At 33.3% G+C, this 25,716-nt stretch overlaps 1 protein-coding gene across 1 annotated transcript in view; it reads right to left on the reverse strand.

The window, feature by feature from the left end:
• The window catches only part of LOC111053825 (methionine--tRNA ligase, cytoplasmic), a 45,938-nt gene that overhangs the window by 9,365 nt on the left and 10,857 nt on the right, over nucleotides 1-25,716 (reverse strand). Inside the window, 12 exon segments of the mRNA XM_039429443.1 lie at nucleotides 5,006-5,260; nucleotides 8,149-8,179; nucleotides 9,958-10,194; nucleotides 10,918-11,131; nucleotides 15,304-15,529; nucleotides 16,252-16,416; nucleotides 16,611-16,797; nucleotides 21,189-21,201; nucleotides 21,204-21,277; nucleotides 22,275-22,478; nucleotides 23,445-23,561; nucleotides 24,517-24,620. Of these exon segments, the coding sequence (XP_039285377.1) occupies nucleotides 5,006-5,260; nucleotides 8,149-8,179; nucleotides 9,958-10,194; nucleotides 10,918-11,131; nucleotides 15,304-15,529; nucleotides 16,252-16,416; nucleotides 16,611-16,797; nucleotides 21,189-21,201; nucleotides 21,204-21,277; nucleotides 22,275-22,478; nucleotides 23,445-23,561; nucleotides 24,517-24,620 (1,827 nt within the window).

Genomic DNA, 25,716 nt, shown 5'->3' on the forward strand with positions numbered 1-25,716 from the left:
TCTTTGAAAAAATTTATTACAACATGTTTCGGACATTTATGCCATTTTCAAGTGATATGAAGTAAATAAATAAATAATACTGGAAGATTCTTATTTTGATCATTTGTTAGTATATTCATATGTTTTTATGAACTAGGACTGTAAATTTTGGGTTTAAATTCGCATGATTCTATCAAAAATGGGGTTATTGGTGTCTAATTGGATTAAGTTTATTATTATATCTCGGTTTAATTTTTCTGCTTTATAAATATGAAATTTTTTTCAAAAAAGGGTACTGAGATTTTTATTTTCTTTATATCTAGCTCAACCTGCACCATTATCTAACAACATTTCTAACCACCCATACGTCGTTCACTGTAAATAACCAGCTCTTTGCTCTCTCAAAAAATATAATACAGGAATCACACCTTCTCAATCTAATTGGCAATTTATTGTAAATATAAGGTCCTAAATACATAAAAGAGTGCCTAAAAATATTCCTGTTTACCTTTGGTGTCCTACACAGTAGCTGGTTAACGCTTCTCATATTGTAATAAAGATTTTCCGTAGGTTACCACAGTTTCCGCTTTTCAAATAAGACAATTTTAAAACTTTAAAAACGAATAAATTTTGGATAGGCATTATTTTCAAATTTACATACAAAGGAAAAGAGCTTTCTCTTACATTTTTAAACAGTATTAATCGTATATAATGGTTCTGGGTTATTCTTAACTTATTAATAATAGTTTTAAAATTTCCACCCCAACATACCAAACCATACTATAATTGAGAGTGTATGAGAGCATAATACAATGTTTTCATGAGCTGCTCATCGCAAATGCTTCTAAGGAAATAGAACTTTCTTATTGCTCTTCTAACATTTACATGCAAATTTTGATGAGTTTTCCATGACATTTTCTCATCATAAGCTAAACCCAAGTACTTGAATGACTTGACCTTTTCAACTTCTTCACAGTCACAATTATCACGATTGTTACAATTTTGTGTATGATATATAATTGGGCCTGCAAAATCGAATGCCTTAAAATCGAAATTGATAAATTTTGTCTTTGCAACATTAACTTTCATTCTATTTATTGTGCACCACTTTTGAAGGATTTTCAAGTCATAGATGATATTATTTTGTACAGTCTCTTTATTTTTATTGGAATAAAAAAATACAATATCGTCAGCAAAAGCCTGAATGTGACCATGAAAGTTTTTTGGAAGCAAATCGTTGATAAATAAGATGGATAAAATGGCAGACGATTTTCCTCGTTGAAAACCATATTGGCTTTGAGAAAAAAAAATTTATTGAGATAATTAACTAAACGCTTGATCATTAATTTTTCTAGGATTTTTGAAAAAACAGATAGTAGAGTAATAGGTCTAATATTATTCAATTTCAAAGAGTTGATTTTCTTATAGATCGGCGTGACAATACTTTGCTTTAATTATTAAAGTACCTTATTATTTTATCTGCCAATGTTATTACATTAGTGTCATTTGCACTGTAAATGAATAAGTGATAATAATAATACATGAGTCAGGGAAAATTCCTTCGTTAAAACTCAGGTTGAAAATATAGGTGAGGACGGGTGCATTAAAAGGGGCGATCTTTTTAATCAAAAGTACGTTAAAGTTATCATAACCAGATGACTTTTTATTTTTTAAACGGCTCTATAAAGAAAGATTGACAGTGGTGATAAAGACCCAGGTCGAGAGAAGAAGGTGCGATATTATCCGGCTGTAAAACATTCATGAGATAATTATTAACTTTATCAGCTACGCTTTGCGGTTCACAGTCTAATTCTCCGTTTTCTAACTCAACCTTATCAAATTTATTATTTCGGCATTCACCAGTTAAGCTGTTTATAATTCTCCATTGCTTTCCTGGGTCGCCATCAGCACAATACTATTAGAATAATAACGTTTTTTAATGTAATCAATTTCAACTTTAGCTTTCATTGCAGGCATGTGATTGTCATCACTGATCGGATCAGAGTGGGTTCGAAAAGCTGCATGATAATGCTACTTTCACACACATTCGTTTTGTTTTCGGTAGATTCCGTCAAGTTTGGAACGGTAATTCGGTTTAAATTCGGTTCCGAATACCCAATTGACATTAATAAATTCAATCAGGTTTAAATTCGTTTCTAGCGAGGGGCTACTTTCACACACATTCGGTTCAGTTCGGTTTGCTTTCTGTTCGTTTTCGGCCAATCCCGATAAGTGTGAAACGGTGATTCGGTTTGAATTCGGTTCTGAATAGCAACCGCATAGCACCGAACGCCCCCTCGACACGAATAGGTTTTATCATATCCGAATTCGTTGCTAGGAAACAGGAAACAAAAACAAAGTCTTTCACACATGCTTGGTTTTTTGTTTTTATTTTAACCTAATACATCATGATTATCTATGTCAAAATCATATGGTCAATCAATTTCAGTTAGTTTACTGGAGGATTTTTTCTCAATGAATAGTTTACTGCAAGGTCTATAAATACAGGTCATGACACTCGTGTTCCTTATGGAGCGGCCATTATGTGGGGTTTTTATGGCGGTACGTTTGAAATATTCCAATCTGCTCATAACAAAATCATGCATCATGCTTTTCAAAAACAATATTCTGGTTCAGATAATATGTAAATTCAGGTTTTCGATTTTTCAATAATGAAATTTCAATAATAAATGTTCTAATTCATTTTATTATTAAAAATTGTTCTTATTCTTGTAACTTGTTAAGATTCATAAGGCATTGGGACAAAAGGCTAACATCAAGAACAGTTTGAAGTTCCCAATCAATTAAATCTAAAAATTAAAAGTTCAGTTTCTAGTTGGAATCTAAATATTATTATTCTGTGGGAAGAATTTTTTTATAGCCAAGCAATATTCCTTGAACAATAGTTATAACAAAATAACACATCATGTTGTTCAATCTATAATGATAACAGCTGATAAATTTGAAAATTGGTGAATTAGAACCCCATAAAATGACGATTTTTCCATGCATCATGGATTGTGTCATGACCTGTATTTATAGACCTAGGTTTACTGAAAAAATATGAAGATAAATTAGAGCTCAGGAATAATTTTGATTATTATTTTATTTTTACATGAAAATTACATGATTTCATTAATGGTGAGAAGAGATGAAGGTTATGTACCAAGTGTCAAAACAAGAAACAAGTTTTCAAATTAAAAGAATAATCACTCTGAACGTGCAAAATTAACATAATCAAAAAGAAACTATTCAAAGCGTTCATTAATTTGAATTAACTTGAGAATTTTATAGTTCAAGAAATCACATTTTTCTATTTGATCACCAGCTTTTTAGTCCAGTCAAGGAAAGGTTAAAGAGGAAAAAGTTGGGAAGATAATTTTTGACCCCGCAGTTCTGTTTAGAGTAGTAAGGAGGTAAACATATCAAAAGTCCCCACCCCTACCCCCTGTGCTAAGGGGGTGGGGTTGGTTTAAAGGTACAATTTTTTGGTTTCTCGCATAAAACTCAAAAACGATGTATCCTAAGGACTTGACTGTCATATAACAAATTAAAGCTTACATAATTTCCTACAATATTTATTCCATAACTTATTTTATATCTCCTCTAGTTTTCGAGATATCCGCTCTTGAAGGTGTGACATTTTTGAAAATAATACACATTTGCCACCAATTTTCTTCTATTTTTGCTCTTATAACTTTTAAAAATCGACGGGAAAAATCCATGCTGATTATAAGTTTCTATTGAGCATTAAATTCTCTTCAATTTGATGTATAATTTCACGCTTTTACGAATTTCCCTAGATCTTTTGCAGCAGCTTTAGTGTTGAGTGTGAAATCTCAATTTTTGCAACAATAGACCAATTGACAAATACCAAAATCCTTAGTCAATTGGTCTAATGTTGCAAAAATAGAGATTTCACACTCAACACTTAAGCTGCTGCAAAAGGTCTAGGGAAATTCGTAAAGGATGATTTTGTGACGATATTAATAATTATTTTTGTAATTTGACACTGTTCAGATGTATTTTGTGCATTTTGATGAATAAAGAAATTTTCAATTCAATTCAATTCAATTCAATGGTTGAACTGTTGAAATGATTTCAACTTCATCATTGCCCTCATTGTTTTCTTCGTCTCCTTTGTTCATGTTTTCATGGAAGTATTCAGCCCATCTCTCAAGGATTTTCTCTTGTTCTCCTATGATGTTTCTGCCTTCCCTATCTTTGCATAGGTTTAATTTCGGTTTAGGCTTTAAAACAGACACCCTTATTATTAACAGACATCCTTATTACAGACACCCTACCAAAGAATTTTCGCGCCTCATTTTTCCTGCTCAATTCCTCTCAACAGAACTGTGGGCTCAAAAATTGTCTTCAAAACATTTCCCTCTATACCCTTTTTTGAGCATTCATTGCCTGAACTATTTATATTTTAATACCAGCATGAATATTGTGAAAATCCAAACACAGCTGTGTCTGAGAAGAAAATACCGAATTAGAACCGTACGAATAAAAACCTGACATTTATGAAAGTCTCATTCGTTTTCGGCAATGAACCGAAAACGAACCGAACCAAATGTGTGTGATTCTTGCTTCAGTGTGACCGGGCTTTAGACGTGTTAGGATGTACAGGTGTCGGAGAAGGATTGCTTGCTTTCTTCTCCTCTCCTCTAATTGCTACAAAGTAATACCATAGAGTAGGTAGCCGTAAATGGTAATGCAATAGGTTATCAAAGGGTGAAAAGGTCAAATAGAACTAGGTACGGTATCAAAGTGTTGGAAAGCAACCATAAATTTGAAGAATGTACCTATTCATCAACTTGATTAATTCATAATTATAGATTCTGATAACGTGTATAATAAGGGATACTTAGTTTCTTATTTGTAAAATAACACCAAAGTACCTTCAATCTACAATACCTACAATCTTTCTAAGATTTTTCAAATGCAAAATAACAAATTAAAAACATGGTTTATAAATTGTAGTTAGCTGTATTCAATAACTTATACGAAGAGGCTAACTGACCTGTTTAGCTACAGCTTCTTCCATTGCCTTGATAGCAGCTGAAGTTGGTGATGATGATGATGGTGATGGTGCGCTGGCCTGTTTCTTCTTATTGGTGGCGCCAATTGGCCCCGCATTGGCCACAGGCTGCTGCTTCCCTGCAAATCGCTTCTTCAACTCGTCCACTGTCGATGGCTCTATTTTGGTGAATAGTGGAGCTGGCTGCAATAACAGTTCTAACATTATTTCAAACCTTTGAAAGGCATTCGAACATTTGATTCAACATTGAAGGTGAAACAAAAATCATTCAATAGATAGAGTTATTTGTTTATACGATCTGATCGATCGATCTAACCTTTTATACTTTTTGAACTTCAATTATAATGTTAAGCAGCTTGTAGACAGTGAATGTAGAGACGAAAAGTTGGTGTCGGCTAGCTAGCCATTGCTTCTCTTTCCAACAATTTACATTTCGATAGACGATTGGTACAAGGAAGTTAGTAAAAACTGAAGTAATAAGATTACCTTATTAGATAGTAACTTCCCGTTTCTCACCATCTATAAGCAACTTTAATTAAATTTCAATCATTATTCATTCCCCATCCTTATAGAATGAGATGATGAAAGTATCAAACAAGAATTTACTATAACTCATATTTTTGTGTTAATATTTTGTGAACAAGAAGTACGAGTTGATGAGATATGTGAGTAATATCTTTTATTTGATCTAAATGGTTATTCATATTGTAGTAGTCGGGGTCACTTCAATCAAAGATTTTTATTTTGTAGCTAATAAATGTCATACATATTGATTGTCCATGATGTAAGTGATTAAACTAATCAAAATTAATGGCTTACTGGTCCTTCACAGAACTTATAGTATTCCTGGTGATTGAGCCTGTCTTTTTTCAGTGTTGACTATTAATAATAAAGCTTTATTTACAACTAGCTTACCTGGCGAACTTCGTACCGCCAAAAGTCAATGTACACTTCACTTTATTTGGTGAATCATGAAATTTATCTGACAATCAATATTTTCATTCACATCTAAATACGGAATTTCTATGTGCTTAGTCATGCAGCATTCATTATTCCCAAAACATATTCTTCTCAATCAATTGGTAGTAATATCTAACAGTAAAGTGTTGAATTAAAAAAAAATAGATAGGATAAATTAGTGTTTCAAAGATGAGTTCAATGTTTTCATAGTTGTTGATTGTCAATAGATGGTCCAGGAAATATGCGATGTACGATGAATCATCACCAGGAATTACATATTCTTTCCATCTTCCATTTTAGGATTTTCAGGATGAAAATAAGCTAAGCTAAATTCAAAAAAAGTGAATTATTCTGACATTCTTCAGTAATAATAAATGCAATATGAACAACTCTCTTCCATGAGGTGAATAATTTTTTCCAAAATTTCCGGTTACTCAATGATAGGGGAGTGATAATTATTTGTATAGGTCTTCTAAGGAACCATTATCTACAGCTGGTACCAATCAACTACACTTTAACTCCAAACTACCGTTGTAATACCAGTAGCCTACACAATTTATCATAGGGTGACGTGTTTATTACAGCTGGTAACTTTAGATGCTAAATCATATTATCTCAATATGATCTTGAATAATGATCATCTTTCCGTTTTTCGGTAGCCGCTAGGCCGACAATTTCGAAAACATAGGCCTGTAAAGTAGATTAATAAATAATCATTATTAGCCACCCTATTAAAATTTCTGGTCAGAAACCATCCCCAATATTCACACAACATATTCCCAAAGTTTCATGCCGTTATGTTAAGTATTTTTCAAGTCATAGGGAGCAAACACACAAACAGACATTCATTTTTTTATATATATAGAAGATAGAAGATTTCATTCGGCTCAAACAAAAGCCTCTCTAAATGGTGGTAGAATGATAAGGTTGACAACTTTCAGTTCTGTTGTTTTAACATTTTTTTTAAATCACTTTCAAAAAGTTCATGTAGTACCTAATATTGTGTTTGAGACACTTCTGGCGCTATCATAGTTTCACAACTATTCTGTTCCACACTCCTATCTCTTGCAGTTGTTAACCATATCTATAATAAAATAAAGAGTTGGCTTATACACGTATGGGATAGGGAAATTATGTTTGACGCATCACCACGTCTGAACTACTGGACTAATTAACTTGAAATTTTGCTTATAGGCAGGCTTATTTTAAGTTCTTTAAAATTATTTCATTACGTCAAGTTTTCAGATTATCAAGTTTGAAAATAGATCCTTGCGAAGCACGGGTTCCTGCTAGTATAATATAATCGTCAAGGTGGGATGTACATATAAATTTCGTCTGAAAAAGAATTAGATATTCATCTTACAAATTCCACCAAATAAATATAATTTTAAACAAGAAAATTTTAGAAATGGTATATCATGTTCTAGTTAAATCAACTCTGCAATATGGCATAGCTGCTAATCATTAAAATTATTCTAAACAAATCCAGATTGTACCCTACCGAGATGGTTTTTAGTGACTTTAAGGTAATGACAATACGCCAATTATATATAAAAACCGTAATTGAATACTTGATAAAATATAAATCTAATTTTCCTTGCACTTTATAATCAATCGTCAATAATTATCATTTAAGGCCCACTGCTAATAAATATTTCACATATCACACCAACATTGAATGTTGAAGGAAACAGTTGATCTATATAAGCACTAAAATAATAAGCCTTATTCCGGATCGTTTCCTCATAAACTCTAAGATTAGTAGAAAAATAAACTAGAAATAAAAACCTGAACCTGCAGTAACTTTTTCTTTCATATCGACGTATGAGTCTCGGGATTTCTGCTCTAACTACTGTTTGCAAGGCCCTTTCTTTTAGATACTTTTGTTGAAAGTGGACGCTTACAATTTTTGCTCATATTTTTTCTCACTCTTTTCTTACCTTCTTCTCTAATTCTTCCTTTTTCCGCTCCTCTTCACCTTTCATTCCTTACTTTTATACCTTCTACCTGCCTATTACATGGGAAACCATAGTTGGCTAGGTATTTTTCCTCCTTTCTTTCTTTTCAGCACACCCCACCAAGAAACCTGTTTTTGCATTTTATTAGAAATTCATTTTGATTGTGATTTTTTTGTATTTTGATTTATTTGATGTATATTGTGTTGAATTGAATAAAATTATTGAGCCAGCCCTCTTCCTATTCCACAAAAATGCCACAATTTATATTATTATCAGATAATAATAGTTACCTACGTGTGATAGATTAGAAATGATTCCGCAGAAATCAAGCAAATAGTGTATTCATAGCAGGAATTGAGAACCGTATTAACAACGTTGCTTGATTCAAAGTACGCACAAAAATTTTCCTAGTATTTCAATGCAAGCCAACAAGGTCGAACAAAAGACTGCAAACTATGTCCAAAGATACGTAGGTTTTTTTAAGAATGTATATTCAATTTGTGAGGATCTTTTATCAAAGATACATAGAATTTTAAAGGGTTCAACATTTTTCAAGAATGTATATTCAATTTGATCTTTCGTCAGAACTGAACATCTGCAAAAAAAATTGTTAAAGTTGAAGTAAAAATTGAAGTAAAAATACGGAAAGTTCCGTGATTATTAAATAGATAAGTCTTCACAGATAAACCTGCAAATTATTCCAACAAGATAAGAATCACAAAGTTACCGTCTGATGAAGTTAAAGTCAACATTCCAATACACTCTTTGTCAAGTAACAATATACAGAGGTGAGAATTGAACGGTTTGTTCAATTCCTAGGATAATTTGCATGATGCAAAAACAGCATGATTGCATTATTTCACATTGCATGATGCCAGTATTATATCTCCAATTATCACCAAATCGGAACACACATAACTAAAATAAATATGGAGTGCCCTGGCTGGCTCAGGTCTAGTTTCAGAGTTTTGAGGCCGCATCTGATCAATTTCAGTGCCTCTGACATAAATGTACGAATGCTTTTAGGCAACCGGGACTGGTGGCTTTACGTGACATCCGTAACACGGGAGTGAACCGAGAAGAAATGTCTTGGCTGGCCGAGGATCCAACCCAGCGTTTAAACTACTCGGTTACGGCACTCCTCAATTAATTCACGCACTAAAGATTTATCTATATGAATAAAAATCGAGGCTCAAATTTTGACATTCAATAACTTTTTCAAGAGTGCACTGAATTTGATTTTTTTCAGTTGTGTTCGTTATGTTCAGGACCAGGTTTATGGCCTATCAAATTTATAATCCGACTTCAGGACTCTTTCCTACGGTCCTTTAAAGTTTATATGTAATCCTTATGGGAGGAGATTTGTGAGCTGGCCACACACAGAAATAAAAATCAGCTGTTATAATGATTGCGTCATCCAACAGCCGTCGGTAGCTATTCTGTGTGTAACCATCCAGCAGTGTGGCCTCAGTTCAAAGACTTATTACACGCGCTAAAGACATTGCTTTGTTTCGAATAATTGTGATGTCTTTGGTGTTGAGAATTAATTGATTTTTAGTAAATTATTTATTTTGCAGATGAAAAATTATCTATATAAATAAAATGCATAAAATTTAATAATTGGAATATGAATAATAGCATCTGCTATTCAAAAGCAAGAAGCACCTGGATGCAAAATGCCGCATCGCGCCTCCTCAGGTGTGCATCCAGCTTAAGTTTGTCATGATATACATCAACTATTTGGCGGTACGAAGTTCGCCGGGCCAGCTAGTTACAAATAATAATGTTTTTTTTTTAAATAAAATCAACTAGTACAGAATGACATTAGAGCCGATAAATTGTTTATAGAAGTTAATTTATTTTAAAATATTGAGAAGCTCTAGAATATTAGATACAATACATAATAACAAATATATTTTCTTTCTTCTATATTATCAATAAAAATGATCTTTTTTATCGATAAAAGTCTTAATTGTATATGGAATAAGAGTAATCGAGTTATTCCATGATACTCACTTATCTTCTGGTGATCCTTTCATCAAAGCCCATGGTTGATTGGTTTGGAAGTACAGATTGCCATATCGGGATATGCCTAGAATGTGTCTTAGACCAAACCGAAGTCTTCCGTTTTCTAAGGCCGATGAATACTCCGAGAGCAATCTGTTTATGTAAACTACATACGTGAAATCATCTTCATTGAGGTTTATTTCCGGAATCAAGTAATCGAAAAACTTTTCCACAAACATCAACGCTCTGAAAAATAACAATTGAAATTATAAGAGGGAATTTCAATTAATAGAAGACATGGAAATTATTGATGATGTATAGCCCAAGATTTTTGCGAAACTAATGACAGCCAGTGTATCATTGATATTGAGTCAATTTTAGTGAAGTTTTAAACGTTAAATCCAAAATAAATTATGCGTATTCATATCCAGCATGTTCGGTGAAAAACTTGGAAGTCAAAAATTACAATTTTCCAAACAAAAAAAAACCTTTCTACATGTATTTGAGTATTGATAGTCTCCGCTAATGCATGAGTGTATCGCTTCCAAGAATCGTGTTCCAAATTTTTTTCAATGAAATAATAGGTATTATTTGTTTAATTAGATGAAAAGCATCAGTGATGAAGTCGGTGGTGTGATAGTAATGATGATCTTAGCACTAGGTTGAGCACTTTGTCTATAACAGAGTAAATCTGAAAAACAAAATTTTTCCACACAAAAAATAGTTTTTGAACTAGACAGATCGAAAACATCATGATGCTATTATTGTACAACTTTATATTGACTATTGTACTATTGTACATAACTTGATAAAATACTGCACTCAATGTACAAATTCAAAGGCATAAAGCTTTGGTGAAAGTAGCTTAGTTTCAAAAGTGAATCTACAAATCAAGCGACGAAGGATGAATGTATTTAGTGATGGATTGATTTGAATAAATCGTATATTATGTACTGATTATGAATTTACCTATTGATGAAGTTGCCAAGGTTGTTGAGGAGTTCAGAGTTATTTTTGGTAACCAGATCATGCCAGCTGAAAGAGGAGTCCTGACCTTCAGGCCTCACGTACAGCAAGTAGAACCTGAAGATGTCGCTGGGAATTCCAGTTTCTTTCGCATCAGTTCCAAAAACACCAACACCTCTCGATTTGGAAAATTTGCCATCCTCATAGTTCAGATACTCTATGAAAGGACAAGTTATTAAGCAGATTATCTCAATGTTTGAAATACAATGTAAGATATTTGAATAGAGAAGATGTTCATGGAAAGAGTTTTCTACTATTGACAACAAAAATTTTAAATTATAAAAATTTTCAACGATAGATGATTTCATTATTTCTATTGGACCATTTCCGCTATCGAAGCTCTATAGATCCATAAGAAATAGATTAAACACATTGATGAACCTCAACTAATGAACAATATTTGCAATAGTATAGCTTTCATTTGATGTTCGAATCAATTATTATTATAGCACTCCAACAGTTTGTCAACTGCAATTTCTAATAATTCTTCAGTCTTTGATACCTGGCTGGATTGACTAACATCATGATTGAATGAGGCTGTTCAGAAAATGCCTGGAGGGCGAAAAGGTAAAACCGCTTGGCCAGCAACCGAGAGTATTTTTTGGACAGTTTCAGTTCTGCTATTTAGTTCTTTGGTCAATATTTATAGTAGCAGAAGTCCTTAGTTCTATCTATAAAGCTTTTATTGTTCGAATTAATTATAGCTGGAAACGTTCATCTAACCATTAATTTGAGCAAATAGTTTTAAACATTAATAGCAAATTCTAGTACAATTCTTGAGGAATATGACGTTAGAAAGGTTAACTCTAACTCATTCCCGGCATTAATCCATTTAGCGTGCTTCATGGCCTGATATTCTGATGATAAGCTCAGTTTGAAATCTCACGAATTAAAATATTATCAACATATTTTCACATATACAAGACATAGGAAATCTAATTATTTGAAAAATTCTTATATTTATATTTAACAGACTATTACATCATAGAATAAAACTCGACTGTAGATTCAAAATCATTAAAACTAATCTATACTACAATAAAGTAAAGAACTGGCTTATACACGTACGGGATAGGAAAATTATGTTTGAGGCAACATCACGGCTGAACTACTGGACTGATCAACTTGAAATTTTGCATATAGATTCTTAATTAACCGGGGATGGATATAGGCCTATTTTCAATTCTTCAAGATTTCATTACGTCAAGTTATCAGTTGTCAAGTTTTCAATTTTTCAAGCTTACAGTTGTTGTATGGAGAAGATGAACATATCTTTTAATAAGGAAATTGGAAGATAGATATTATTGGGGATCCTATTTGAATAAAAATAACTGATTTTTTGTCCATCTTGGAACCGCCATTTTGAATCCTACTCCATTTTTATTGCAAGGTGGTCATATAATACGAGTCATTCAATAAGTAAAGAAACAAATTACAAATTTTCAAAAACGGCTAAATTGATCCATATAAAACTTTCAGGACATGAAGTTGGCAACCTTGCGATGACATCTGATCAGTTGTTCCATCGTATTTCGTAAAAATTATCGCAAATTGACTCAGTGAACAATGGCGAGTCCACTTGAGAATTGCACCGTGGAAGAACAACGTGATGTGATCAGATTTTCAATCCACAAAAGAATGTTAAAAGAGTAAACAACGGAGACCGTTGTTTGAATCGTTCAAACCTTTACGAATGAATGAATAAAACAGTTTCAAAGTGGCTGTGAAAAAGTTTGTGTCATTCAACGCAGTGGACAACCAGTCAAAGTTGGGACTTTCTCTCGAATTTATTTGTTAATTTGGGACAATAGTCATATCACTGTTGAATTTATAAGTGGAAAAGTAAACTGGAGTGTTGGAGCTGCCCATAGCATTATTCACAACAAGCTGCAGTACAACAAAACTTGTGCAAGATGGGTGCCTAGACAACTCACGGACGCTCACAAAGAAAGCCGGCTTCAAATCAGTCAACAGTGGAAAATCGGTATGCTACTGAAGGAGGATGTTTTTCAAAAGAACTGTAACGTGTTATGAAACATGGATCCACCACTATAAGCCAGAATCAAAAATACAGTAAAATCTGATAACGGCACGTTGTTCTTCCACGGTGCAATTCTCAAGTGGATTCGCCATTGTTAAGTGAGTCAATTTGCGATAATGTTCACGTAATACGGTGGAACAGCTGATCAGATGTCTTCGCATGTTGCCAACTTCATGTTCTGAAAGTTTCATATGGACCAATTTAGCAGTTTTTGAAAATTAGTAATTTGTCTCGTTACTTATTGAATAGCCCTTGGTACTTGTTTTCGATACAGAATTTCAAGAGAAAATGAATGGTGAAAATCTCACATCTCAAACAGTTCATAAGTTATTCTCATTCAAAGATACTGATAAATCATCCATCTATCCATCATCTATACTATAATGAAGTAAAGAACTGGCTTATACACGTACGGGATAGGAAAATTGTTTGCCGTATCATCACGTCTGAACTACTGGACTGATTAACTTGAAATTTTGCATATAGATTCTTAATTAACCGAGGATGGTTATTAGGCCTATTTTCAATTCTTCAAGATTTCATTACGTCAAATTTTCGGTTTGTCAAGTTTTAAAATAAATATGCGGAACACGGGTTACCTGCTATAGTGAGGTCCACGTTTTAATGACAGTATTTGATCAGCTTTGGTTTTGCTATCCTTGTCTATCATTCGACAAAGACGGTGGTACTATCCTTTTTTAGGTCCACAACGATGACAACCATGTTTTTGACAGTGTAGAAATACAATTAGTTAATGCAGAGAATCGGCATCGCTATTCTTCTATCTTTATTCACTGCCATTATAACGTGGACCACACTATAGTAATATAATATTGAAGATGAGAGATGAGATAGAAAAATATCATGAATGCTTATTATTGTTCAGTAATCTAATTAAAAAGGCCATAGAAATAACTGGCTAATGAATTGGTATCTACCTAATGAGCTGGTATCTATGCTGAACAGTTTTAGCTTTGAAATTATCTAAATTCTAATACGATAAATAGGTACTGTACAATTTATATAAATTTTATTTTTACTTTTACTTCTATCGCCAACATATTATTTCATTTTTTTACATTTTCTGTAATTATTAAGCTTTCTTTTGCGAGAATAAAATTATAATTATTATTTTCATTTTTCATCACATTACTATGTGAGTTTTTCATCAAAATCGGTCTATGACAAGACTGATGAATTATTCTGCTGCTTGGTTTAAGAATGCCCTAACCATTGATACAGTGTTGAGCATCACTGCCTTCTGCATCAAGTAGATCTTGTTTCTTGAGGCACCCAGATGACTTAGGTTTGCAGTCACTTTTTTCCCCATCAATCCAACTGCAGATATTATGACGATTAGGGACGGTTTCCACTTTCTCTTGATGCCAGATATCCTTTATCTCAGCTGCCAGGGGGAGATACTTGGAAATCTTTCCACTGTAGTAGTGTTCCATGTTATTGCAGCATGGAATGCCTACATCTATTAAGACTGTTTCCCTGGTCAGCTTATTCATCAGGATTAAATCTGGCCTGTTATGTGGAATCGTTCTGTCAGTCAGCACAGATCTGACCCAATACAGCTTGTGGGTATTGTTCTCTAGGATTGAAGTTGGAGCATATTGATAGTAAGGAACTTTCTTGACAATCAACTTAATCCTTAATGCCAGGTCCTGGTGGAGTATGCCAGCAACATCATAATGCCTCTATAGGTATTCAGTGCCTACCATTGACTAGCAGGAAGACACAATGTGCTGTACTGTCTCTGATGCCATACCACAGCGTCTACAAAGGTCATCGTTCAAAGGTAGCTTCATTATATATTTTATGTAATTCTTGGTGGCTATCACTTGGTCTTGTATAGCCACCATGAAGCTTTCTGTTTCAATGAAACACCATGCTTTAGCCAGGCATTCGATTGATCTACATCCATATCAGGCTTTCCTAATGCAAATGCATGCCTCCCATGCAACTGTTTCCTCCTCCACTGCTCCAGGGCCTCGCTTTCATGCTGATTGCTACTTTGGGCAGCATTAATGCTTCGCTCTGATAATTTTAGAGGGGTGTATTTTTTGTCTGCTTCTCTATTTTATAAAGATGCTCTTGCTTTATTATTATTATTATTAAAACGTCATACGTTATATATTATTACAAAGAAATTTCACAACATTTACTAATTACTACATCACTATATCAAGTAAGCGTGGCCAGTGTGTATCACTTCAAAGTTATTTTGGTTATTGATACAGTTAATTGGTATCGAACGTTGACTGCAGTATATATGCACCCACCAGTAGCCATCAGGTGATTGACGAGATTAAAATGGCCGCCAGCTGCAAACAAAGTGGACGGGAACATGATGCTGTGGAATGGAACGTTGTCCTTAGCCATGAACTGATACAGACTGACCTTCACTTTTCCTGACTTGTCTTTCTCCCACCAACTCCTCCACTTGTCTGTGTAGGTTTTAGTGATGCTCAAATAGCCTATGGGAGCGTCGAACCACACATAGAATACCTGCACAATACAACAATATGAACATTTCAATACACAATTCAACATTACAGGCATGTATGTCACTTAAAGTAATAACGAGGAGGAAGAGGAACGTGAGTTGCATAATTAATTGAAAACAGAATAATTCGTTAATACATATCAGCAGACTGTAACTTATATTACTGATATTTCAACATCAATGATTACATAAATTACACTGAGAAATTAATATTTGAGCTACATTGTATCGTTAATTTGAAGGAGAGCTTTTTATTCTTCACATATTTATTCCACCAAGGCTTGCTGCACACTAGAAAATTTGAAAAGAAGCTATTTGACCAGAAGTTTGAAATTCAGAAAAATATTTTATATGGTTTTGTACAAACGACATAAAAGAACAGTGCAAATGGAGCCCAACCTAATTGAGCGTAGAAGACAAGACAAGACAAAAGAATGGACTAGTTCGTTGGAATGAGATGCGGGCTTGCAGAGATAGATCAAGTAAATTTTCATTAAAACCATATTTTCCCAAATATGATACCAAATTTTGAAAATCTAGTTTTTCACAAAAATCTGATACATTGTTCTTCAATTATTTATCTCGTTGTATAATATGGTATCTTCTCACATTATGATTATATTTCCTATAAATGGTATGCAATGGTATTAGAAAAATATACTTTACGAATTTCTATTGTAAGTAAATCACTGCCCATTTAATTGAATTATGGAAAATCACTCACCTTCTTTTCAAATCCAGGTAGAGGCACAGGAATTCCCCACTTGAGATCTCGAGTAATACATCGGGGTTTCAAGCCATCCTTCAGCCACGCCTTACTTATCACTTTGGCGTTATTAGACCAGCCGTCACTAGTAGATTCTACCCACTGTTCTACTTGCTTCTCAACCTGCAATGGAAATGACCATTCAGCAACTTATTCTCAGTGACCATTCTGTACTTATAGTACAGATAATTGAGCGAAATGTTTTAACTTTAGATTTGGTTTATTATTATATATATTTTTAAATTCGTATTATTTGTATACATGCAGTATGGTAGGTTAAAGAAAGACACAGGGAAATATTCAGTAGGACTAATTACCTTAGGAAGTTCGAGGAACAGCTGATCTGATAGTCTGACGACAGGCCTGGTTTGGCATAGCTTGCACCGGGGGTTGATAAGTTCAACTGCATTTATTAGATTGCCGCATCCATCACACTGATCACCTCTTGCATCTTCATAGCTGCACTTGGGGCAAGTGCCCTCAACGAATCTATCTGCTAAGTACCTGTGCAAATATCACATAACATTTATTTATTTATTTACATTACAATATGAGGGCACCAGGAAGAAATACTTCCCATAATAGCCCTCTTGACACAACATAAATTACAATTCTAATATATTAATAGTATAATATAATATAGTATAAGTCTAATCTAATATAGAAAATTCACTAAATTAAAGAGAGATAGAAACTACAATATTTTTTTAACTAAAATAGAAGATGAAAAAGAGGAATATGATGATGATAAGTATAAATTAATAAGAGAAAAAAGAACTAGATCATTATGTCAATATTTTGAACCAACAATTGAAGATGATAACGAGGGATATGACAATGATGATGATGATTATGATGATGAAGACGATAAAGATGACGATGATGATGATGATGATGATGATGATCATGATCACGACGACTATGTTGTTGAGTGTAAATTAAAAAGAAAAAAGAGAACAAGATAGGCATATTACCAACGAGCAATTGACTCCAACGTCAATCTCCTTACTTCCAATTCCGATTCAACCAAGTGTGACCCTCTACTCAGCCCATTCATCAGTCTCTGCACTCTAGTTAGAGGCGAGAAATAATTATGCACAGTCCTGCTTCTAGGCAAAGAAAACAAGACAGAATTCCTGGCATTGAAGGAGGGCACATAAAAGTTAAGCATTGACAGCAGCACAGGAGAATGCACCACTCCATCAAGCAGCGACCAAATGAAAAACACTGAAGCTCTATCCCTACGCGAACTCAAGGAATCCATCGAAAACATATCTCTCAGTGTGCCAGAAGGAAAACCAAGAGGACAAGCTCTTTTAAACCTCTTAAAATACAGAAAACAAAGCAATTTATTTTGAATTTTCTCAATTGCACGATTATCTTGGTCAGTATGAGGACTCCAAACCATGGAGCCAAACTCAAGCACACTCCTCACTAGAGAGACATAAACACTTATGATGGCATCAAGGTTACTGAAGTCAGCCGAGTTCCTCGAAACAAACCCCAACAGCTTGTTTGCCTTGTTAGCTACATACTCTATGTGGGATGAGAATGACAAAGAATTATCAAAAACAATTCCCAAGTCCTTGCAGATGGTAACTCTCTCCAGAATATGATTATTAATTCTGTAAGTGAAGGCTGTGGGATTACGTTTCCTAGAATACGTCATACATTTACACTTTTCCACATTTATCTCACTTTTCTCACAATGAAGCCCTGTCAACATCAATCTGCAACTGATGGCAATCATCAGGACCTCGGACCTCTCGATAAATCTTGATATCATCAGCAAAAACTAGACATTCCGAGGGCAACTGGAGAGAAAGCTCATCAATTAGCAAAAGAAACAGAAGAGGATCCAGATTAATTCCCTGCGGTACTCCAGAAGTACTGAAAAAATCAGATGACTCCATTCCCTTCACAGATACAATGTTCAGCCTAGGGAACAAATAGCTTCGAAACAAGGAAATCAGCACTTCACTGAAGCCAAGGTTGAAGAGTCTATGCAATAGCACATTGTGATTCACTCGAACAAAAGCTTTCGCGAAGTCTGTGTACACAACATCAACCTCTCCACCTGAATCCATCACTCTGGAAGTGTACTCCGTGAACTGAAGCAGATTGGTTTGCACAGATCTACCTCGCAGGAATCCATGCTGACAGTCTGATATAATAGGAATGGAATGCCATAAGATATTTCTATATAGAATCTTCTCAAAAATCGTTGAAAATACTGACAATAAGCAGATAGGACGATAGTTTTTAATCAAGTTTTTCTTCCCAGATTTAAAGATTGGTACAATTTTAGCATCATTACAAAGCGAATTACAAAGGTGGACATTACAAGTGAAATAAAAATTAACAGATTATTAATATCTTAGATTCCCTTAGATCCACCCTTCTCACCTAGATACAAGTATGTGTAAGGGCATGTCTGTGAGACATTAAGTGATTCTTGATAATTAGTATCTATTCGTAACTCAGTATCTATTATTATAAATACTGGTACCTATTACAATGGGACATAATCATATAGTTTCTACAACCGAAGCTCATTTATCAACTCAAATTGATTGGAATTATTGTGATAAAAAATTAGTTTGATTAAAATTTATGGGAAAATTTGAGTGCGAATAACTTTTATTTATTTGCATTATTCATACATGTACACGACTCCTAAACCATAAGTTATTTTATTACATTGTCACTATTCTTCTGCGTATCCCTGTGAGTTCTAATCACAAAAATGGGTGAAGTGATTTTAGTTGGATTACTAGTGATTTTTCAAGTGTAATATTAGTTAATGATATGGTGCTTCATCTTTCAAAAATCAAAATATCTGTTTTCTTCATTTGGACATGGAATTGGAGTGAAAATAATAAAAACTTTAATTATTATGGAAATCAGTAGTACCCTGTTTATACTTTTTTATATAAACACAACTAGTTTCACTCATGCCAAAGTAAATTCACTTTGACACTTTCACGTTAATATAAGAACGTATAAAAAGGGTACTAATGATTTCTATAATAATTGAACAGTTCAAGGAGCCCTATTAAAATACTTAGTCAGATAATATAAACTAGTAGTTCTGCGAACAGTAGACCTCGCTCATGAATACAACTTTCAATCTAATGAGAAGGGCCAGTACAGTAAGCACAGTATATTGTGAAGATTTAGCCGTGCCATCTATTATTTTCTCCATTGAAAGTGCTAGAGACACTGTTTCTAGGGACACCGGACTTATCAAGGAGGTACTTTTATATCGTCTCCATATTTACAATATAAACATATATTACAACTTTTCTAACAATTAATTATAAGAAATCGGTCAACTGACGGAAAAATGGAATATGCAGTAGGCAATTTAGACGATGAATCGTCTCACAGACGATGGTGAGACGGAAAATGATTCTAAATAAGATGGGTTTGTTGGTGACAATGACAGGAGGTTGCTAATGATATTTTTCATGGAAAGTGGATTCAATGCTATGGCTTGTTATGCCTATGCAGAATGTTAATGCTCACAAATCGGTTTCCATACCAAAAGGAGAACAAAAGACTTGACACTGTAGAGCGACACAAAAATGCACAAAAAGGAATACAATACAATAATTATTGTACCTGATAAACTGAAAATTCAGTTAAAAAATAACTAAAATAATAACTGAAAGAAGTTGGAGATTAAAGAAATGTTTATGATGTTAAATATTGTCTACAACTAAAATAGTTGAGTTATCTGTAACATAGACAATAATAGTTATTTATGTATTGATATTAAAGATTTTTTTAAAATAATTTATCCAATTAATTTGATAAATCAATTTAATAATAATAAGATGATTCAATTTAATTATTCTATAAAATCATAATAATAATTTTATAATGATATATTATTAGAATAAGATAAAACAATAATTAGTATCGTCTGCAAAAAAAATCTGGTCGGAACGAGATTTGAGCCTCGGTCCCACAATGTGAGAAAACAACGCTCTAACCGACTCGGACACCAGGGCCTGGTAACAATATATGCGAAAAAGTAGGAACATGAATTGCTGTATCTTCAAAGACACGAAAAAGTAACTTTTGAGGTTAGTTTGCGGTTTTATAAATTACAATAAACCGGAGGTCTTACCAAAAATCCTTACACATACGTTTCTGCGCCTTGTTTCAAAGAAATTGCATACCAAATTTAATCCAAATCGGACAATAACTGCGACTGTAACTGCGGTACAAACAAACAAACAGACAAAAGCCGATCGAGTCGAAACTAAGACCTCAGTCAACTATCTGCTTCGGTCAACTATCTTTTGGAAATTCTAACAATTTATGGAATTTACGAGTAGAGCAGTTTTGGTCTAGGACAGTTGCTCTCGCTCAATCACATCTATATCATGATGTATCGATAAATAAATTAATTAATATTGTTTTTATATTTCCACAAAACCTACAAATTGAACTCAGGTATTAGTACGAAATATAGAAAGAAATAAAATAGCTAGTAATAGAGGCAAAAAGCAACATGAACATACGTCATTCACGTCTACCAACATTTTTTTTAAATCTAGTAAAGGCTTCGTATGAAGTGTGTAGGACGCTGAGCCAACAATTAATTAGTTAATATCACGATAATATTAAATAAATTTTGATAATTTCAAGTAAATTCTTGTAAAAATATTGTTCACTGATATTTATTTTAATTTACATGTTTTTGGAAATGATACCTTGTCAAGCAGCCTCTTTAAGGTTCGCTTAAGGCAGCTTATTTAATAAATGTTTTTCTATTCTATTCCATCAGTTTACATATTTTGTACACTATCAATTACTCAGAATATCATCCAATATAAAATGGAAAAGTTGACTTATCATTAATAATACTGTGTTGATATACTTACTTATCGCATTTTCACAGAGAAGCTGTTCCATCGCTGATATGGATGTAAATCCATTGGAATGAACGCTTCTGAACATCTCATGAACAACTCTGGAAATAAATTCAAAATTATAATTAAATATTTCTAATTGTATTCATCACATTCGTCATTGATGAACAAAATTAATAAGTGTAATCCATCTCTATCTATCAAAAACTATCAGTTTCAGTTCTGAATGGATTATATTCTTCCCACGGCACGGTAAGTATAATCCAAATAACTTGATAACAGCATTTTGATTGGTGCATAATACGGATGTATTCTGTGTATGCTCCTAAACTTCCAAGGTAGAGATTATGAAAATTGAATCGAATTATTTTGAAGTTAAAGGTGGAAATATGTAAAGAAGCATGAACTTGTTATCAATGATACAAGTGTTAGCCTCGTTGAATTTTTCAAAACCGTTAGTACATACATTCACAGCTTTACAGTCGCTTTCTTTACAGTAGCTTACTTATGCCTATAATGCTGGTCACCAACGGTTGAACGAGCATGCACATACGCAGTCGACTTACATGGTTTTGTCATTACAGCTGTGATCACATCGAAAGGCTTCGAGCAAAATATTTTGAGGTTTTTGTATTTCCAATACATTTATGTTGCTTTTTTTCTCTCTTCGCTGCTCTGTTGGAGGTTAAATTATTTTCTATCATTATACTGTTAATTGTAATCCTCCAGTGGTTTATTATTATTTGTTGTTTATTCTATGTTAGAAGCCTCTCCCTGATGTAGTGTATGTTCATGCACGTTGGTGCTGGCCGTTAGTGGCCAGCCTGATATTAAATGTATTGCATTAAACGTACCGTTTTTACATAGCTACTACAATAATATTAACATGAATTCATCAAAAAATTAATCATGAGAAAGTTTCATTGATCAAAAATTCTATAATTTTCAAATAAACTCAGAGTACTTGTTTGATAAGTACTTATTTCAGAGTAATATTTCAATCTCATACTCGATTCCCATTATTATAATAACTACTTAACAAAGTGACAGTGATTCTACTACTATATAAATAAGAAATTATCTATCGATGATACTTACTCAGTTTGCTCCTTGGTCGTGGTTCGACCAAATTTATCGAATTGAATATTGAACCAAGAATAGATTTCTTTGTGTATTTCAAAATACTTGTTACATATTTGTTCCGGAGTCAATCCTTCTTCTATAGCCTTTGTTTCAGTGGCGGTTCCATATTCATCAGTGCCACAAACAAACAGAGTATTCCAGTTCTTCAAACGTGAATACCTAAAGAAAGATATGTTCAATTCTCTCAACTACAAGCTTCATTGGAGCATTTTACAATGTTACACAAGTTTTTTAATAAAGTTAATGATCTCTGTTAGTAAGTAATACTAGATTATAAATAAATTGTGTACCGATCTGCTGATGATTTGCTGCATACTATTGAAATTATCATCATTTGTGGTCGAAGTTGATAACTTTGATCTACAATAATAATGATTCCAATCGTATATCAAAAATTTAATACAAAAGCATTTCATACAACAAGAATCTTATGAGTGTTGCAAATATTACACGCGAGGGTGTTTTAAAGCTGATAGTGAGTTGAATACATTTCATACAATATTCTTACTTGAAACTGGAACGAATCCATCCACCCGCTATCAACTCAGTATTTGGCAAGAGTATTTATCGTATCAATCATGTTAAAAGCGAAGATTCCTTATATATTCGTATGGCTTTTATTGGTGGAGTCATTGATGAAAATACCAGAGTATAACATTTAAGCCGTCAATGGGTCTCACGACTCTTATATATCAGCCGAGAACAGCAATTTAACGTGCCCATGCTATAACACGGGAATGACCTGGCTAAAAACTTTTGTTCGTATCCGGGTTTAAACCCGGGACCTCTAGGCTGATACGCAAGCACTATATATACACACTAGACCACTGAACTCAATTTATTGCGCTATCGACGATTTTTAGTAGTTGAAAATCATTCATTCTTAATATTCATATAAAAATGAAATAGAGGAGATAAACAGTGAAGTGTTATGGCAATTTGGAGTGCTAGCAAACACTTAAAAAGGAATGCTTGAAGAAGGATAGAGGAATCCTTTACAGGATTAAAAGTGTTATATTTAACACTATAAATAAATTTTTTTAGTAAGAAAATAGTTTTCCTCAATGTTCAGAGCAATCTTCCAAACAGCAATTAATGAAATGTGATAACTGAATCACCTCTTACCTGGCAAACACATCTGCTGATAGAACACAACCAATTATATTGCCAAGATGTGGCACGTTATTAACATACGGTAGTGCCGAAGTGATGAGGACATTACGCTCCCCTGCTACAGGTAATCTGTCAATAACACAACATAAGTTTATTTTTGTCATACTTACTCAATTGCAGCTTTTTTCCATGCATTGAATCAAGCCGGTAAACAGCTGTTTGCAGAACAAGAAACCATGTGATTTTCATTACAGCATACTATACTGTAAAGAGATCATATGTTTTCTTTACAGTCGAGTATGTTTCCTGGTTCTATAGTTAATATAGTCCTATGTTAATATATTAACTCAAATAATCCAAGAACTCACCTAAGAAGTTTCAAGTTATAAGAACTCATCTGAATTCTTATAATATAGGCCTTTATTATTTTATTTGAGCTCGATGAGTCTTGTCTGTTATGAACTAGGCGCTACGGGCTAGGTCATGTTTATAAAATACAGTAACTCGAGCATAAGCAGGTAATGGTTTGTATCTCAGCAAAATTATTCTTTCTCAGATAAATATGACAAAAAATATTGTACGTAACTTGTACGGTAACGCATTTACCGCATTCTTATGATAATTCTGCCCGAAACGTAGTTGAGGGCAGAAACAATCATACTTATGCGGTAAATTATCGTTACCGGACTTGTGACGTAAAGTGCTATTTTAATCTATTCTTCAAATTTTTTTATCAATAAATAATATAATATGAATATAGCATACGTTTATACAAGATGGTGCAGAGGACTAGCGGTTCAAAATTCATGCGTTTCATCAGCACCACATAGTAGTTATAAGGGAACGCCTAACTTTGTTTAAATCAATACGCATCAAAATTTCCCCAATATTACGGTCATACTGGTTAACATTAGTTTTAAAAAGTCGTTAATCATATAAGGAATATTGAAATTATTATAAGATTAAAAAATTGATTATTAATAGTAAGTAAATCATATAAATATATAATAGTAAAGAAATAGTACTAACGAAAAAGAAAGACATAGTCTAACTAAAGAAATAGTTAAGGCGAAATCATACTAACACTGGTGTGACAGTAGGCTTGGGCGTGGCCGTTGGCCCACTCTTCCAAGCTTTTTGAGCTGATTGAAGCTCAGCATCAGTAATAGGAGGCTCCTTGGGTAATGCCTGCAACATAAACAACCATGTTTGCTCAATAGAAACGGAAAATATGATCCATTAACTATTCAACAGAGACCTTGATTTACATACGTACAAAGCCTCATCGTCCATACGAATACAGACACGACACAGGAACAAATTAATTGACTATCCGCCAACTGTATGTGCTTAACATCCTCAAATATTTCAAAAGATATAACAAAAACTTTGAAAAATCAATAGCGAAACACATAAAACAAGATATAATCAACATAAATTTGAATCCTATGTTTCAAAACTTACTTTAATTCGAAAACAACTGATTTATATTGCACCATGAATAATAAAAATAGTATCCCAAACGATCTCATAAATCAACAAATAATAACAAAGTATATTACATTGAGAATAAAAAACTGGATAATCCAAGAATATTAATTTCATATCAAAATAATATAGCTTCCATTTTGAAGGTCTCTTGCAGAATATTTTTTTCACATATTGTTGAAGAATCCTTATGATTAGAATTACGTATTTTAGAAATCCTCGAGTTCAGCATTTATTTTTTTCTATTCTTTTTTCATTTTTTCCTCTCTTAGTATTGGGGCGCTACTCCTACTGGCGGACAAGTTCTCACTTATGCCAGTAGATTTCCACCAAGCTTATGCTATTTGAAGTGTTGAATAATAATGTAACGATAATCTTCAATCCATTCAGTTTGATTGTGCATTATAACTCTTACTAGTTAGGAATAGAAGTATTAATACTATTATTGTTCAATTTACTATTTTTTTAGTAAGGAATGTTCTTCATTTGAATTGATTGTGGTGCATTGCATTTGCATTGTATAGTTAAATATTTGTATCTACTTTGTGGAAATAATTTGAATTTGAATATGATAATAATCTACTTAATATCACTTATCATGAAGGAGAAATAAAAAATATTAGGGGAGGATGATTATCGATAGCTTTACCTTGGTTATATGTAATTTTAGTGTTTAAAACACTTAGACCCAGTTGCACAAAAGCCGATTGAATTTTAACCGTGATTAATTTCACGAGAACCAATCACAGAAGGCCTTTTGGATAAGACGGTTTCTGTGATTGGTTCTCATAGGAAT

The sequence above is a fragment of the Nilaparvata lugens genome, chromosome 5 (genome assembly GCF_014356525.2).
Source record: "Nilaparvata lugens isolate BPH chromosome 5, ASM1435652v1, whole genome shotgun sequence".
Taxonomy (NCBI): Eukaryota; Metazoa; Arthropoda; class Insecta; order Hemiptera; family Delphacidae; genus Nilaparvata; species Nilaparvata lugens.